General features: G+C 38.4%; 1 protein-coding gene across 5 annotated transcripts in view; it reads right to left on the reverse strand.

The window, feature by feature from the left end:
• Positions 1 to 6,217: 6,217 nt before the first annotated feature.
• TET2 (tet methylcytosine dioxygenase 2) overlaps positions 6,218 to 17,022 on the reverse strand; it is a 136,221-nt gene continuing 125,416 nt past the window's right edge. For all 5 annotated transcript variants that reach the window (XM_058432480.1, XM_032174558.2, XM_032174386.2 and 2 more), the window contains 3 exons: positions 16,129 to 16,266; positions 13,364 to 13,718; positions 6,218 to 11,233 (listed from right to left, as the gene is read on the reverse strand). In XM_058432480.1, coding sequence (XP_058288463.1) covers positions 9,762 to 11,233; positions 13,364 to 13,718; positions 16,129 to 16,266 — 1,965 coding nt within the window. In that variant the 3' untranslated portion in view covers positions 6,218 to 9,761. The remainder of the gene's footprint in view (positions 11,234 to 13,363; positions 13,719 to 16,128; positions 16,267 to 17,022) is intronic.

Raw genomic sequence — 17,022 nt, forward strand, 5'->3', positions numbered from 1 at the left:
CAAATGTACAAAAAATCCCTACTACCAATCTTTCTGAAACTATTCCAAAAAATTAAAGGTGAGAGAATTCTAACTCATTCAACAAGGCCAGCATCACCCTGATGCATAAAATCAGACAAGGATATGAGGAAAAAGAAAACAGGGCCAACATCTCTGATGAATATAGATGGCAAAAATCATCTACAAAATACTAGCAAATCAAATCCAACAGCACAACAAAAAGATAATACACCACAACCAGGTGGGATTTATCCCAGGGATGCAAGGATTGCTCAATATATGTAAATCAATAAACATGATATATCGACAAAAAATGAAGGACAAAAACCATATGATTTTCTTAATAGATGCAGAAAAAGCATTTGATAAAATTCAACAATTCATGATGAAAACTCAAACTGGACATAGAAAGAACACACCTAAAAACAATAAAGACCACATATGACAAACACATAGCTAACATCATACCCAACTGGCAAAAGTTGAAAGCCTTTACTAAGAACTGGAACAAGGTAGGAATGACCACTTTTACCCTCTTATTCAACTTAATACTGGAAGTGTTCCCTGAGCAATCAGGAAGGAGAAAAGGCATCCAGATTTGCAAAGAGGAAGTCAAATTGTTCTTTGCTGATGGGATGAGCTTATATCTAGACAAACCTAGAGACTCCATGAAAAAAACTCTTAAATCTGACAAATGAATAGAAGTTGCAGGACACAAGATTAGGATACAAAAATCAGTAGCATTTCTATTCACTAATCATGTAGCTGAGAAAGAAATCCCATTTACAATAGATAACCACTCCCCAGCCCGCAAAAAAAAAAAAAAAAAAACCCTAGGAATAAATTTAACCAAGGAGGTAAAAGATCTCTACAAGGAAAAGAACAAAATGTTGATGAAAGAAACTGAAGGCAACACAAATAGAAAAGTATGTATGCTCATGGGTTGGAAAAATTAATATTAAAATGACCACATTGGCCATGGCAATCTATAGATTCAACACAATTCCTATCAAAATACCATTTTATTTCTTGACAGAATTAGAAAAATCCTAACATGTATATGAAACTCAAAGAGCCTAAATAGCCAAAGCAATCCTGAGCAAAGAACAAAGCTGGAAGCACCATGTTACCTAACTTCAAAATATATTACAAGTAACCAAAACAGTATGGTACTTGTTATATATATATATATATATATGGCAAACAGGCTTATGATCAGTAATAATCAGTAACGTAGTTCAGTAATAATCAGAGAAATGTAAATCATATCCACAGTGAGGTATCATCTTATTGCCATTCATAATAGCTATTAGAAAACAAAACAAAACAAACACATGTTGGCAAGGATGCAGAGAAAAGGGAACTCTTTTTTTTTTTTTTTGAGATGGAGTCTCGCTCTCGCCCAGGCTGGAGTGCAGTGGCTCGATCTCGGCTCACTGCAAGCTCCGCCTCCGGAGGTCCTGCCATTCTCCTGCCTCAGCCTCCCAAGTAGCTGAGACTACAGGGGCCCGCTACCACGCCCGGCTAATTTTTTTTTGTATTTTCAGTACAGACGGGGTTTCACTGTGTGAGCCAGGATGGTCTCGATCTCCTGACCTCATGATCTGCCTGCCTCGGCCTCCCAAAGTGCTGGGATTACAGGCATGAGCCACCGCGCCCGGCCAAGGGAACTCTTTTTACATTGTTTGTGGGAATGTAAATTTTACAGCCACTATAGAAGACAGTATAGAAATTTCTTTTTTTTTTTTATGATACTTTAGGTTTTAGGGTACATGTGCACAATGTGCAGGTTTGTTACATATGTATCCATGTGCCGTGTTGGTTTGCTGCACCCATTAACTCATCATTTAGCATTAGGTATATCTCCTAATGCTGTCCCTCCTCCCTCCCCCCAACCCACAACAGTCCCCAGAGTGTGATGTTCACCTTCCTGTGTCCATGAGTTCTCATTGTTCAATTCCCACCTATGAGTGAGAACATGCGGTGTTTGGTTTTTTGTCCTTGAGATAGTTTACTGAGAATGATGTTTTCCAGTTTCATACATGTCCCTACAAAGGACATGAACTCATCATTTTTTATGGCTGCATGGTATTCCATGGTGTATATGTGCCACATTTTCTTAATCCAGTCTATCGTTGTTGGACATTTGGGTTGGTTCCAAGTCTTTGCTATTGTGAATAGTGCCGCAACAAACATACGTGTGCATGTGTCTTTATAGCAGCATGACTTATAGTCCTTTGGGTATATACCCAGTAATGGGATGGCTGGTTCAAATGGTATTTCTAGTTCTAGATCCCTGAGGAATCGCCACACTGACTTCCACAATGGTTGAACTAGTTTACAGTCCCACCAACAGTGTCAAAGTGTTTCTATTTCTCCACATCCTCTTCAGCACCTGTTGTTTCCTGACTTTTGAATGATGGCCATTCTAACTGGTGTGAGATGGTATCTCACTGTGGTTTTGATTTGCATTTCTCTGATGGCCAGTGATGATGAGCATTTTTTCATGTGTTTTTTGGCTGCATAAATGTCTTCTTTTGAGAAGTGTCTGTTCATGTCCTTTGCCCACTTTTCAATGGGGTTGTTTTTTTCTTGTAAATTTTGTTTGAGTTCATTGTAGATTCTGGATATTAGCCCTTTGTCAGATAAGTAGGTTGCAAAAATTTTCTCCCATTCTGTAGGTTGCCTGTTCACTCTGATGGTAGTTTCTTTTGCTGTGCAGAAGCTCTTTAGTTTAATTAGATTCCATTTGTCAATTTTGGCTTTTGTTGCCATTGCTTTTGGTGTTTTAGACATGAAGTCCTTGCCCATGCCTATGTCCTCAATGGTATTGCCTAGGCTTTCTTCTAGGGTTTTTATGGTTTTAGGTCTAAGATTTAGGTCTTTAATCCATCTTGAATTAATTTTTGTATAAGGTGTAAGGAAGGGATCCAGTTTCAGCTTTCTACATATGGCTAGCCAGTTTTCCCAGCACCATTGATTAAATAGGGAATCCTTTCCCCATTTCTTGTTTTTGTCAGGTTTGTCAAAGATCAGATAGTTGTAGATATGCGGCATTATTTCTGAGGGCTCTGTTCTGTTCCATTGATCTATGTCTCTGTTGTGGTACCAGTACCATGCTGTTTTGGTTACTGTAGCCTTGTAGTATAGTTTGAAGTCAGGTAGCGTGATGCCTCCAGCTTTGTTCTTTTGGCTTAGGATTGACTTGGAGATGTGGGCTCTTTTTTGGTTCCACATGAACTTTAAAGTAGTTTTTCCCAATTCTGTGAAGAAATTTCTTAAAAAACTAAGAACTATCATTCAATCCAGCAATCCTAATATGACCTAAAAGGAAAGACGTCAGTACATCAAAGGGATCTCTGCACTGCATATTTATGGCAGCACTATTCACAACAGTAAAGACATGGGATAACCTATATGTCCATCAGTGCATGAACAGATAATGAAAACGTGGTTTATACACATAATGGAGCAACCACAGAAAAGAACGAAATCTTGTCACTTGCAGCAATGTAGATGGCACTGAGGGGTCATTATTTTAAGTGAAATAGGCCAGGCATGAGACAAATATCACGTTGTATGTGGGTTATCTGTGGGAGCTAAAAAATTTGATCACACGGAGGTAGAGAGTGGAAAGACAGATAACAGAGACTGGGAAGGGTGATTGTGGGGAGAGGAGAGAATGAAGGGAACTGGGTTAAAGTATACAGATATATAGTAAGATAGAATAAAGTCAATATTTGGCCATGTGCAGTGGTGAACACCTGTAATCCCAGCACTTTGGGAGGCTGAGGTGGGCGGATCACCTGAAATCAGGAGTTTGAGACCAACCTGGCTAGCATGGTGAAACCCTGACTCTACTAAAAATACAAAAAATTAGCCAGGCGTGGTGGCATGCACCTGTAGTCCCAGCTACTTGGGAGGCTGAGATGGGAGAATCACTTGAACCCAGGAGGTGGAGGTTGCAGTGTCCTGAGATTGTGCCACTGTACTCCAGCTTGGGCGACAGAGCAAGACTCCATCTCAGAAAAAAAATAAATAGAGTAGGGTGACTATACTTAAGAAAAATGTTGTACTTGGGTGATGGATACCCTAAATACCCTGGCTTCATCACTATGCATATTATATATATGTAACAAACTTTCTCACATACCTCATACATTTGTGCCAAAAAAAACTCATTAGAGAGTAAAATGCCAAATTGAAACAGCATAAAAAGAAGTCCCTCCAAAGAACTATATTTGTTGAGTATATATGTGAGGGAAAGTGTGGCTCTTTTAAAGAGTGAATGTTGGATGAGAAAACCAAGAAAGTTTGTGAGAAACTACCTGGTTAGAGAGGAGAATTTAGGCAGGTAGCCTCTAATATACGGGAACAAAAGCATCTTCGTTCTTTGAAACAATTCTCCTAGTAAAACCCAAATAACATAAATGAGTTAATTCTAAGCATCTTTTGTAAATACTTTCTCATTCTTTCAACAACTTTGAGTGTATTGGGGGAGGGGGCAGCGAGGGTGGGGGAGATAAAGTCCCTGACTCCTTACGGATAAGTTGGGTGATTGAAGTTAATAAACAAGTGTCTTCATGAAACAAGCACCTCCCTCAAATCAATTAAGGGAAGAAAAGATGCTCCCCAGACCTTTTTTTTTTTGATACTCGCCTCCAGATGGCCTTTAAACCAACAAAATCAATCTAAAATTCTCCACACTCTATGGATTAGGTGCCTTGTTGAAAAATGACTTTTCTAACTAAGTCTGGCTCTTACACAGCCGATGAGTGCTGGGCAGTGGAATCAGGCAGGACTCAAAGATAAGCTAGAATTACCCATAGTGGAAGGATTTTTATGATAAACCAACTGAAAAAAAGTGAGAAAGAAACGGGTGGTACTGTGTGACAGGGCAGCTGTGTGTGCCTACAAGAAAAGGTTTGTCCTTGGTATGTCTTTCCAGGAGAGGCAAGGGGGCCAATAAAGCTTTGTGAATGCTGGCTCATCTGTCATTTCCAGCTGTTTCCCCTGTTCAAGTCCACCTGCAGGCTCAGAAGGAGCAGGCCTTCCCACACGTTCTTTGATGGTGTGCTAGCATCACCAGCCTCCACTAGTAGAGATCCTAGCAGAATGGGGCTCTAGCAGGAAAGGCTTTTGAGCTTGTGGAGTCTAAAATTCTCCCTGCCCTGGGCAGTGGAGACTTGCAAATGTGGAGTGGGAGGCTCCCAAGGTTCAGCCAGATGATGGATGGTGAAATGAGGGTTGACAATGTGCTCAGAGGGTTGAAATTAAAACAAAAGCCAAGTCATTAGATCATTGTATTTTAACAGTGATGTTGTGGCTTCTCTTAATATCCTGGCTTGCAGAGTCCTGGAGGAATCTCCCAGTCAATAAGCTCAGAGCTTACTAAATGGTAGTCATTTCCTGGGTTGCACTATTTGAATCAGATTTGGCCCAGGCTGAAAAGAGAGAAATGTGAGAAAGGGAATTCCTTTACTTCATGCATGATGAAAATGATTTCTCTGCCAATTTGGGAAGGAATGGAGGGCTGGAAGATTCCCACAACTATTGTTTAGCATCTTGTGGTTCTAGGAAGTGTTTCAGCTGTAGTGCACTGATATTATGTATGGGATGATTCACACGGCAGAGAATGGGTAGAGGTGAGGATGATTTAGCCTCAAGCTCCTTGAAGCCATGTGGGACTAGATGAGGACAAGTATATTTGTCTGATACCTTCCAGGCCACCTCTTCCCATTCCTCCAGCCTACCACTCTGCCTTTCTGATGTACAGGAAGAAGCATCTTCCCTTAAGAAGAGTAGGCAAGAAGTGGAAAGTGAGAGTCTGAAAATAGAGTTGGCCTTAGTTCTAAGCAATATGAATTCAACCTTAGTGCACCTATCACTGAAACCCTTCACAAAACACTGGAGGGGACAATCTAAGATTAGAGTTGCTTTACTCTATATCTGATTTACACTGTCTACACATGCAAAGTGAATACACTAAAAAGTTAGTTGGAAGGAAAAGTGAGTGAATATCTACACCATTTAACCAGAGAAATACTTCGGCCTTAATTATTTGGGTATTATCTTAGATATAGTTTAACATAAGACTAACTAACTATCTTAAAAGTGTCTTTAAAAATTATTTTTTATTCCCTTTTCTTCATTGAGGTGGCAGTCATTCAAGCACTAAAAAAACTTTAGGAAGACAACACTTAGAGTGCATTAAATAAATATAAATTTTATTAAAAACACTCACATAGCATTATCAGGAATGATATAATAATAAACAGCTTTCAAATAACCTGCATTCATAACATTACAATACTTACAGTATTTATAACCATCCTCAGATCTTATAAACAAACCAAACATCTCATGAAAATGAAATGAAACTAGTTTAAAAAAAAGCATAGAAAAATGCACACAGAAGTTCATTATCTTAGTGTCAAACTGCAAAAGTTTCCTACACAAGTTAACCACTAGCTTTAGAAGTGAACTGTACATCACTGTGCGTCAATCAAGATGAAAAATTCATTCAAGTAAAGTTGACACCACTCAGAAGCATTTTCAAGTATGGCTATATAGTCAACCTGATATTCCTATATTAGCAAATTGTAGATCTGCTTTCCATTCATTCTGAGGCAGGTTTTATATTTACAATTATAGATCTGATATTTACAATATGCCACTCAATTTCTTCTCTTCCTTATGTAACCTCTCCCCAATCCCCCAAACTATACTTCCTGTTCTTGTTGGCCAGCAGTTTAACAAATGACAGTAGGTGACACAGAAATCAAATATTAAGAATGGATGATCAAAATCACCAAATGCACATGTAGTAATCAAATGTTTGGGGCTAGATATTATGGTATACAAAAAACATTAAAATCATGTGGTTTGTAAGCAAAGCAAACATTTTTGGAAATGTTTGCAAATTGGACACAACCACAAATTCAAGAAATTTTTTAAAAAGACAAAAGCCAGCTTACAAAGATTTGACCAATAAAACCCAAAGGCCTCCTCTGATTAAGAATTTATTTTAAGGCCGGGCGCGGCGGCTCACGCTTGTAATCCCAGCACTTTGGGAGGCCGAGGCGGGCGGATCACGAGGTCAGGAGATAGAAACCACGGTGAAACCCCGTCTCTACTAAAAATACAAAAAATTAGCCGGGCATGGTGGCGGGCGCCTGTAATCCCAGCTACTAGGAGAGGCTGAGGCAGGAGAATGGCGTGAACCCGGGAGGCGGAGCTTGCAGTGAGCCGAGATCGCGCCACTGCACTCCAGCCTGGGTGACAGAGCGAGACTCCGTCTCAAAAAAAAAAACAAAACAAAACAAAAAATTTATTTTAAATACCAGTAAGCAAAAATATATTTAGGCCAAAATGTAATTGTACAATCTATTGCACACCATACCTGTAGGTGTTTGCCTGTTTAAGGGAAGTCCACATGGAGTATGTACCTTCAGTGATTACAGGATCAAAAAAACTTCATTTAGAGAGTTAAAAGTCTGGCCAACAGCCACTTGCCAAACTCCTGCCTTACATTTTTTCCCTTTATCAACTCAGTGCATTCTATTTTCATGTAATTTTTTTTCCTGCTTGAAACAGTCAAAAGATTCCTCAAACTTTTAAAATGCTTTTCTTTACAACAAAGAGCCAACAGATTTACAAAATTAGTTTTAGTTACATCAGTACATGTACAAGTAAAATAGAAGGGATTCAAAATAAAAGGGTTAAATCCCTGACAAAGAATATATTTATTAACCTACAACAATTTTACATAAACACAGGTGACATGTTGGCATAAGGAGAACATGAGCTGAAATATCCCTGAATTTTTAGAACAAAAAGGTTGAAGTTCAAGTTATACTTGCTAAGAAATCAAGTATTGAAAAAAGGTATGTTTTTTTTTTTTTTAACAATAAAAAAAAAGGACTTGGAAAAAAATGATGGTACACAATGCTTTCACTCTCAGTTCAATATCCTATTGCCAAACTAGTGTTGAGGTATATGACAAGTAGGAACATCACTCAAACATTTAATGAATTCTTAGCTCACATTATGATATATTTGTAGCAGGCTGAGTAGCACCATCATGATGTGAATTCTGCTTCAAACTCATATATATATATGTATATAATTTTTTTACAGTACTAAAATACTAAAGCATTGCGTTAAAAAAGTTTTGTTTACAATTTAATTTACTATACAACTCTTTCACTTCTTTATACAAATTAATGATTTAAAACCACCACAGCAAACCAGCTGCCTGTTTTTGTTTCTTCTTAACTGACAGATTCACATGGAACTAACCCTGTTTATTCATCTTATGCAGGCATCAGTCTGCTCAATCCTCTTGTTAAAGAGGACACTTAAGCTAAGAAATGACAACATCACAATGTACATAATTATCAACACAAAGGCAGACTGCCATTCAGTTCTCTGAAGAGCATATGATCCATAAAATAGCATAGGCTTCAGTGAACTAGCTTTGTTGAGTCTGCAGCATGCGGCTAATTATTACCTGCAGTTAATAGAAAATTCTTAAAACTGTACATTTTTGAGCAATGAACTTGTCATACAATTTTGTATAAAACTGTTTTACAGTATAGCATGTGAGATGAGCACCAGAAAACATGTTTTGTGGACTAACGTATTCCCTTGAATCCAGTAAGCCCCATGGTGGATTTAACTGGCTGTGTTAAAAATGGACACAATTGCTCATCAGCAGATGCATGGCTAAAAGCAAAAATATTTTAAAAGCTTTGTTTCCTTAAAAAAATCAACTTTGCATTCTAAAATGAAAGTAAACTTGTTTTTTAAACATCTCAGTACCTTAGCATTGTTCAAGTTGTCAAAGCTTAGGTAGACAAAGTGCTTCTAAAACACCATTTAAAATATTTATACATATACGTGTGTGCACATATACATGTTTGTGTATATATGTACATATATACGTTTATTGTCCTACAAGGACTTCACTGGATGAGCAAAATCCAGAGGCCTTTAAAATGTCCACATTTTAAAAACTAAGCTTCTGTAAGAATAGGGAATTATGATAAAAACTTGAATGAAAAGTTACCCCTATTATTCAAGGGCACTGGAGTACACTGATAGCATCTTGATATAAAGGCATTAAATTTTTAGCTATTAAAGACACCATTTTCTTAGCACCATTTCTTAGAACATCCAAACAAATTCAGTGTTTTCCTGCTATTCATGTTTCCTGTAGCTATTCTGATAAATAAAAGTTAATATTAAGATTACAGTAAAAACTGCATTTCAAAAGCCATAATTCCAGTATTTTAGTACATCATATATTCAGCACCAGATGGTATTTTAAGATTCCTGTCACTGTAATACTACAGTACTTGTTTGATTTGTGTTCCATGACTATGCAAACTTGATATTATTAAAAGTGGTCACAGATGTGTAGAGTTGTAAGGGGGGTGGAAATCACATTTACATATCATCTCGTCCAATAATAGAACCAGTGTTTAAAAATGTAAATTGCGGAACACTTTCTTCCCCACCTTCTTTTTGCATAGAATGCTTTGGTCTTTTCCTAAATGCCATTTGTGACCACTTGGGAGCCAGTGAAAATTAAGTGCTGTGGTAAGATAACCTCTTTTGTTGCTGGTGAGCTGAGGTTTTTCCCACCACATTTGTCATGAATACTGTGACCTTTCCCCACTGCCTACGTCACGAGAACTATACTACTGACAGGTTGGTTGTGGTCTTTTCAATGAGGTAACCAATAAAAGGGGGTGATATCATATATATCTGTTGTAAGGCCCTGTGACCCGAGTGAAGGCATATGGAGATGTAGTTACTGTGGAGTCTGTGATCACGGACATGGTCCTTTCGGCAACGGACTTGATGAAACGCAGGTAAGTGGGCTCTGAAGGTTCATGTGGCTCAGCAGGCTCCCGTTTCACTTTTTTGCCATGGGATTTCTGAGGCACATAGTCTGGGCCATACTTTTCACACTCTTCCTCTTTCTCACGGGCTTTTTCAGCCATTTTGGCTTCCCAAAGAGCCAAGCCATGTTTTGGCTCATTCATGCTCTTATGCTGGTAAAAGACGAGGGAGATCCTGGTGGGGTGATTCCTATTGGGATTCTTTAAAGGGGTTGTGGCATGCAGCTCACGCTTTGCACACTCAATGAGAATTGACCCATGAGTTGGAGCCACGGCCACTCCCCCAATGTCAGGATCCAGAAAGCTCTGCTCGCTGTCTGACCAGACCTCATCGTTGTCCTCTGCACCAGAAGCCACACCCTGGACTGGTGCCAATGGCTGCTTTTCCTGACCATTAGCATCACTTAATTTGTGTAAGCCTCCTTGGACACAAGCAGTTCTATCATGGTTAAGAGCTGGAAGCATCTTTGATAACCCATTAGCTGTGTGGGAAAGCATGTCATTCTCCTTGTTTTGGAGATGCAGGGCATGAAGAGAGCTGTTGAACATGCCCGGAGCTGCACTGTAGTTATGGATTATGTGAGAAGGTGAATGATGCTCACCATTTTTATAGTCCATGTTTGGATTGCTCAGATTGGGTGGTAATCTAGAGGTGGCTCCCATGAAGTGGCCATCCATCTCATGAGTGGGATAAGGAGGCAATTTCCCTACATGATGTACATTTGGTCTAATGGTACAACTGCTGAAACCATCTCCCTGCATATTTTGGTTTCCATAACCTAAGTATTTAGATGTAAAACTCTGGCTATTTCCAAACCTTGGCTGGTAAAGTGTATGGATGGGTGGTAGATTGAGCTTAGACAGAGGGTCTTGGCTTGGATACCTATACAGATCCATGGGCTGAGACTGGGGAGAATAGGAACCCAGATATGGGGAGCAGTTGTCCACTGATAGGTTTCCATTGCATTGATATGATGGATATTGGGTATTCTGATTCAAAAGCCCAGGGTAAGGGTTCATGGGATTAGAAGAATTCAAATATGAACCTGCAGCTTGAGATGAGGTGGAATAGAAGTTCATAGGGCTGGTGCTTCCATAGATATCTGAAGTGTGTGAAGAGCTTGGATAAGGACTAACTGGATTGGGCCGTCTCATGTATGGATTGGTGGATCCAGAAGCAGAGTAAGAGTTGACAGACTCTGTCTGAGGGTGATGTGGCTGCTGCTGTTGGGGTCTCTGCTGCTGCTGGGGCTGTGGTGGCTGCTTCTGTAGAGGCTGGGGTTGCTGAGACTGTTGCACGACTGGTCCTGAAAGTCGCAAAAGTTCTGTGGACAGGGCAAGAGAGAACAGAAACAGATATCTTTGATGTTGATGATTATTTTATGAAGGCTAGTGAAGATACTTAAATGTATGTAAGAAACTCCCCTAGGAATGTACAACACCCATTAAGCAAAGATAAGAGCAAAGTCAGGGTTCTGATCATTGTCCAGCACAATTTTTTGTCTAAGGCATTAGAAATGCAGAACTTAGTGAAAAAAATGTAATAAACATCCAAAGCCATTCCATTGAGAGCAAAATGTTCTTTGGAACTTCTCAGCATGTCTCTGCTTGAAGTGCCTCCTTTTTCCTCCCTCTCTCCCTGTCCTTCCTTGGTGTAGTCATCCCTTCCTCAAGGGACCACTGTGACCTCATCTTCTAGTGCTTTTGTAATACTCAACTGCAAAGATAGATCTGATAAAGCAATACTCACAATGTATTATAGTTATGTTTTTAGCCCTCTCTTCACCCCCACTGCTAAGTAAATTCCTAAATGGGAAGGACAATGTTTTATTTTACTTTACTTCTTCATTGCCTGCCATGCAATGGAATTTGCTACATAATTAAAATAAGATTTATTATGCAAGATTCGGGAATGTTGTGAAAAAAAGAATGAGACGCATTTAAACACAAAAAGCATCTTATATAATCAACAAATGCTACTTTATGAGCAGGCTTTCCAGAAAGGAAGTTAACACAGTTGTAGATAACACTTTAAAGAAACTTTCAGTTTTGTAAATGAAACTTTTAAAAGTCATACTTCTGTTTTGACCTCACTTTAAAAAGTCATATGAGTTAAGAACAAATAGATGAAACTGCAGTGGCAGTTCTGAGAACAGAAGGGATTATTACCTGCAGAAGCCAGTTAAAAGGGAGTAGAGACAAGGTTCTATCTGATTATATTTCACAGCTAACCTAAGTGAACAGTATTTACTTAGTGTAAGTCAACCAATCAATAAACACTTATCAAGTGTCTTTAGCATATTCTAAATTATTTAACTTAGTTCCTCTGAGCTTGGAAATGAATCAGTAGAGAAATTTGACTTCATGAAGCAGCAAAGATGGCTAGTTTTAAGCAAACTGGTTTGCTTTTGTTAATGGCCAGGCCAATACCATCTCCAAATTTTGGATTTTTTTTTTTTCTTTTTACAAACTGCAGACATAAAGCAAGAGGCTATGGAAAGAAAATAACTTAGTATTCATGAATAATGTTCTATTGTTATTACTACAGCTGTAATCTATTTTGATGGGTAAAAGTTTTGTAGGATATCTACATGTAGAACCCCTCCTAAACCACAGACTCAGCATGTCTAAGGAAAGGTGTTTCATTCTCCTCTCTCTCTCTCTCTCAATCATATTTTCAAACTTATTTCAATAAATAGTACTGTTTTAGAAACCTAAAACAGTAAGTTAAGTTTAGGTTTAAAACTTTGGAGTCATCTTTAAACTTTTCTTCTCTTTCATTCCAATGTTTTGTCACCAATGTATTGATTTTCTTTTTCGCATTTTGGAAGAGCTCATTTGCATCATTTTGCTATATCTTTGCTACTAACCAACAAAATTCAAGGTCTTGTTACCTCAGTCCTGGTTTACTGTGTTTATCTCCAAACTATTAGCTCTTCTATAATTTGGACTACTGCCAAATTACAATGAATTTCATCGTATCACTTACCTGTTAAAAAAAGTTGCTGTTTATTATAGAATAAAATCCAGACTTTTCCATGTTTTCCATGTTGATGGTGCAATATCTCATTACCATCTCTGAGAACAAAGCCTGGCCCTTGCTACTTTAGAGAAGACTCTGGCACAGAACTAAGACCATGACTGATACAACTTTCCAAAATTAACAATGTTCATTTTACGATGAGAGCACATGGACATATGGTGGGGAAGTGGGGACAACACACACTGGGGCCTGTTGGTAGGGGTGCATCAGGAAGATGCTGGGCTTAATACCTAGGTAATGGGTTGATCTGTGCAGCAAATCACCACGGCACATGCTTACCTGTATAACAAACCTGCACATCCTGCATGTGTACCCCAGAACTTACGAGTTGATGGGGGCAAAACCAAAATAATTTTCATTTTTAATATACCATGCAACACATTTATCTACAAATGCTTTACATTAAATTTACCTGCCAACTGTTTAGCCTGGCTTGCGTTTTCAGTTTGTTTTGTACGTGATGGGGCTGACTTTTCCTTTTCATTTTTATTTGAACTGTTCTCCAGGGAGGAAAGCTTTTCAGCTGCAGCTTTCTTGGCTTCTAGTTTCCTTTGTCGGCAAGTCTTGACTGGCTCTGCTAACATCCTGACTTTTCGCCGAAAAGAACTCAGTACCTGAATGGCACCACTCCGTTTTTTCTCCTCCTGAGCTTCCACACTCCCAAACTCATCCACATCAGAGACTTTGTATAAAGGCAGAACGTGAAGCTGCTCATCTTCAGGTTTTCCTCCAAATTCTCGATTGTCTTCTCTAGTGAGAGTGCATACCTGGTAGGGAAGTAAGACATTACAGCCTCAGCTACAGGTCCCAAAGAAAATGTGTGGGGGTGTGTGTGTGTGTGTATCTTTATCCTCTCAGTATCCAGATTTGTGTTGGTGGCCTAGTTGATCCAGATCAGTGACATATATATTACCATAAAACCATTCTACCTGTTGTTAATGAAAATAGCATCAAAATGGTACAGGGAGATAAGACAAATTGACATTGCCCACCCACCCTTTCTCTGAGTGTATCAGGAACAGTTACCTGTGGTGACCCTTGTTCTTCACATATGTTTCTGTCTATGGGAAGACGCAACACTCCCCCAAAATGAAGCACTCTCTTGCTTTTCACACTTCAAAAATAGATGTGCTAGATGTGAAGCCTCTTCAAAACCAGGCTAAAAGTTTTTTCTACGAAATGACTTCCTCTGTTTTTGGTAGTATCACATTTGCCTCATCTCATACTTCTGAACACAAATTTCATGTCTTGTCACATATCTGACACCTAACTCTGTTTAAGAAATTTCCATAAGATAAGTGAAGTAAAAATATAAAAAATGAAAGGTAAAGATTTGGCTGATATAGGTAATATGCAACTTAATACTATTTTCACTCTCTTTTCTCTCCTCCTTTGTACTCTGTCAAACCTAACTTTCTCTTTTCTTAATTTCTTTTCTGAAATATGACCACATATAAGTGGGTACTCCGAAAAGGGTAAGGGGTGGAGGGAGGAAAGCTACCTCTGTTGCTTTGATAATTAAATGGTACTTTGTCCTTTAGTTACCACAATTACACTAACTTTGGTAAAAGATTATTTGTGGTTTTTAAATACTAGTTTTTGATCAATGGAGACAATGTGATCTAATGTGATCTAAAATAAAATTAGAAGATATTCTTGAGAGAAATGTGATCATAATGGACCGACTTTAGAAATAACTTTAACATGAGATGGTATTAATGAGCCTGTCACTTCCTACACAGAAAGGTCTTCAAATTCATGTCTCTGAGCACCTTGTTACTTTTCCCATACATATTTAACCCTATTCAGTTCTTATCTAGTGCTCCTTTCCATTTTACTTCACAGAACCCATGCTCTATCAGAAGCAAATTCTTCTTGATTCTAAACATCCTTCTCATCATCTTACTCTCTGTCACCTTGCTGGAATGAAACATGGTTATATTAGGATGCACTATAGCTCCAGTTATCATTTACTACTTCTGCTTTTCAGAAACTAGCATAGCCTCCTAATAATGAGCAGGTGCTGAGTACATGATTAGTGATGATTTTAGATGTTGGAGTGGTTGGTAGGCCTTGTGTTTGTTCTTCTGGATCAGAAGTTAGGAAGCCAGACGCTATGGCTAATGTGCCTCACAGCTTGTGTTTGTATGGCCAGTAAACTAAGAATGGTTTTTACATTCTCAAGGAGTTTTTAAAGAACAAAACAAACAAAAAAAACCCACCAAACAATGTGACAGAAATCCTATGTGGCCTGCAATCCCTAAAATATTTACCATCTTGCCGTTTATAGAGAAGAGTTTTCCAATCTCTGATCTAGACCATTAAATGAATACCTTCTCTGCTTCTCAACAAAAACTTCACACCAGCTTCTTCAAATTACTTCAGCTATCATCTAATACCTCCCTGAATGCTTTTCTGCCCTAGAATATGACTTTAATACCTGATATCTATTTCCATATTCTCACTGGCCATCTTCTTCAACTACACCTACATCCATGTTGATGATTCATTAGGCTGATTGATTTATAGTTTTTTTAACAGAATATTTTGTTCTTTATCTCTACTCTGGGTCATCCCTTTAGATGCAAAATTATACCCTGAACCCTTTGTTGGTATAGAACATATATATATATATATATAAATAACATATATCTATTTTCCCCTCACCACTGCCTCCAATTACAAGACCAATCCATTTTACCCACTGTAATATGTAGTCAGGCTCTTTTGCACTGTGAATCTTTTACAATAGGTTACCACAGTTACTGTGACAATGATGATGTCTTTCTCATTTATGCTTCTCTCTCTGTAAGGTGAATATGCTTCTCTCTCTGTAAGGTGAATGGCTTGTATATGGCTTTTTGCTTAACTGATTACAATCTACCAGGTAACTGGCACTGAATTTTGAGATTTTCCTGGCAGTTAACTGTAACTGGCAATGAATAGTCACTGGTTTAGATTAACAACAAGGATTTCCATGATTCTGCCTGCTGCCATGTAAGACGTGACTTTGCTCCTCATTTGCCTTCAGCTGTGATTGTGAGGCCTCCACAGCCATGTGGAACTATGAGTCAATTAAATCTCTTTCCTTTATAAATTACCCAGTCTTGAGTATGTCTTTATTAGCAGTGTGAGAACAGACTCAACAGCTGCTAAGCTGTCCTCAGCCCAACTTACCAATGTGCTGCCATTCTGCATGTTGTGCAAGTCTCTGTGGGCATGAGCACAGAAGTCCAAACATGCAGTGACCCCTGAGAATGGACGGCCTTCCTTCAGACCCAGACGGCACTCTGGTGCTCTGTGTTCATATTCAATCTGAAAAATAAAAGTGTGTGTGAATGGGAAAGAAGTTAGTTTTACTCTTACACCAAAAACTCACTAGTATTTAGACCATTTAGAACTTTAAAAAAATGTTTTGAACTTTATATCCAGAAACAAAATGGAATGACACAAAATAGAGCAAATATCTTGACATGGTAAAGTTTTTATTTTATAGTGTTATTGAGGCCATAAAGTACGCTATTTGAGTTTTGATATATATTTGTCACAACCAAAATAAAGTACATATTCATTACTCTTAAAAATTTCCTCATGCCCCTGTATAATTCATGCCTCCTGCTTTGTTCCCAGACAACTACTAATCTATCACTACAGATTTTCATTTTCTAGAATTTCATATAAATGGATTTATTTGGAGTTAATTTTTATAAATGGTGTGAAATTAAGGATCAAGATTAGCTTTTTTCCCTTATGGTTTTCCAACTGTTCAGATATTACTGGATAAAATGGTTATCCCTTCACAATTGAATCATCTTTGTTAAAAATCAATTGACCATATTATATATGTTGGGTCTACTTAAGGATTCTCTATTCTGATCCACTTGTGTATAATGGCGTGTATGTAGGTATGTCAATTTCAAACTTTTTAAAAATTTTATTTATTTATTGAGACAGAGTCTCACTCTGTCACCCAGGCTGGAGTGCAGTGGTACGATCTGGGCTCACTGCAACCTCCGCCTCCCGGATTCAAGCGATTCTCAGGCCTCAACCTCCCAAGCAGCTGGGACTATA

The sequence above is a fragment of the Hylobates moloch genome, unplaced genomic scaffold (genome assembly GCF_009828535.3).
Source record: "Hylobates moloch isolate HMO894 unplaced genomic scaffold, HMol_V3 SCAFFOLD_2, whole genome shotgun sequence".
Taxonomy (NCBI): domain Eukaryota; kingdom Metazoa; phylum Chordata; class Mammalia; order Primates; family Hylobatidae; genus Hylobates; species Hylobates moloch.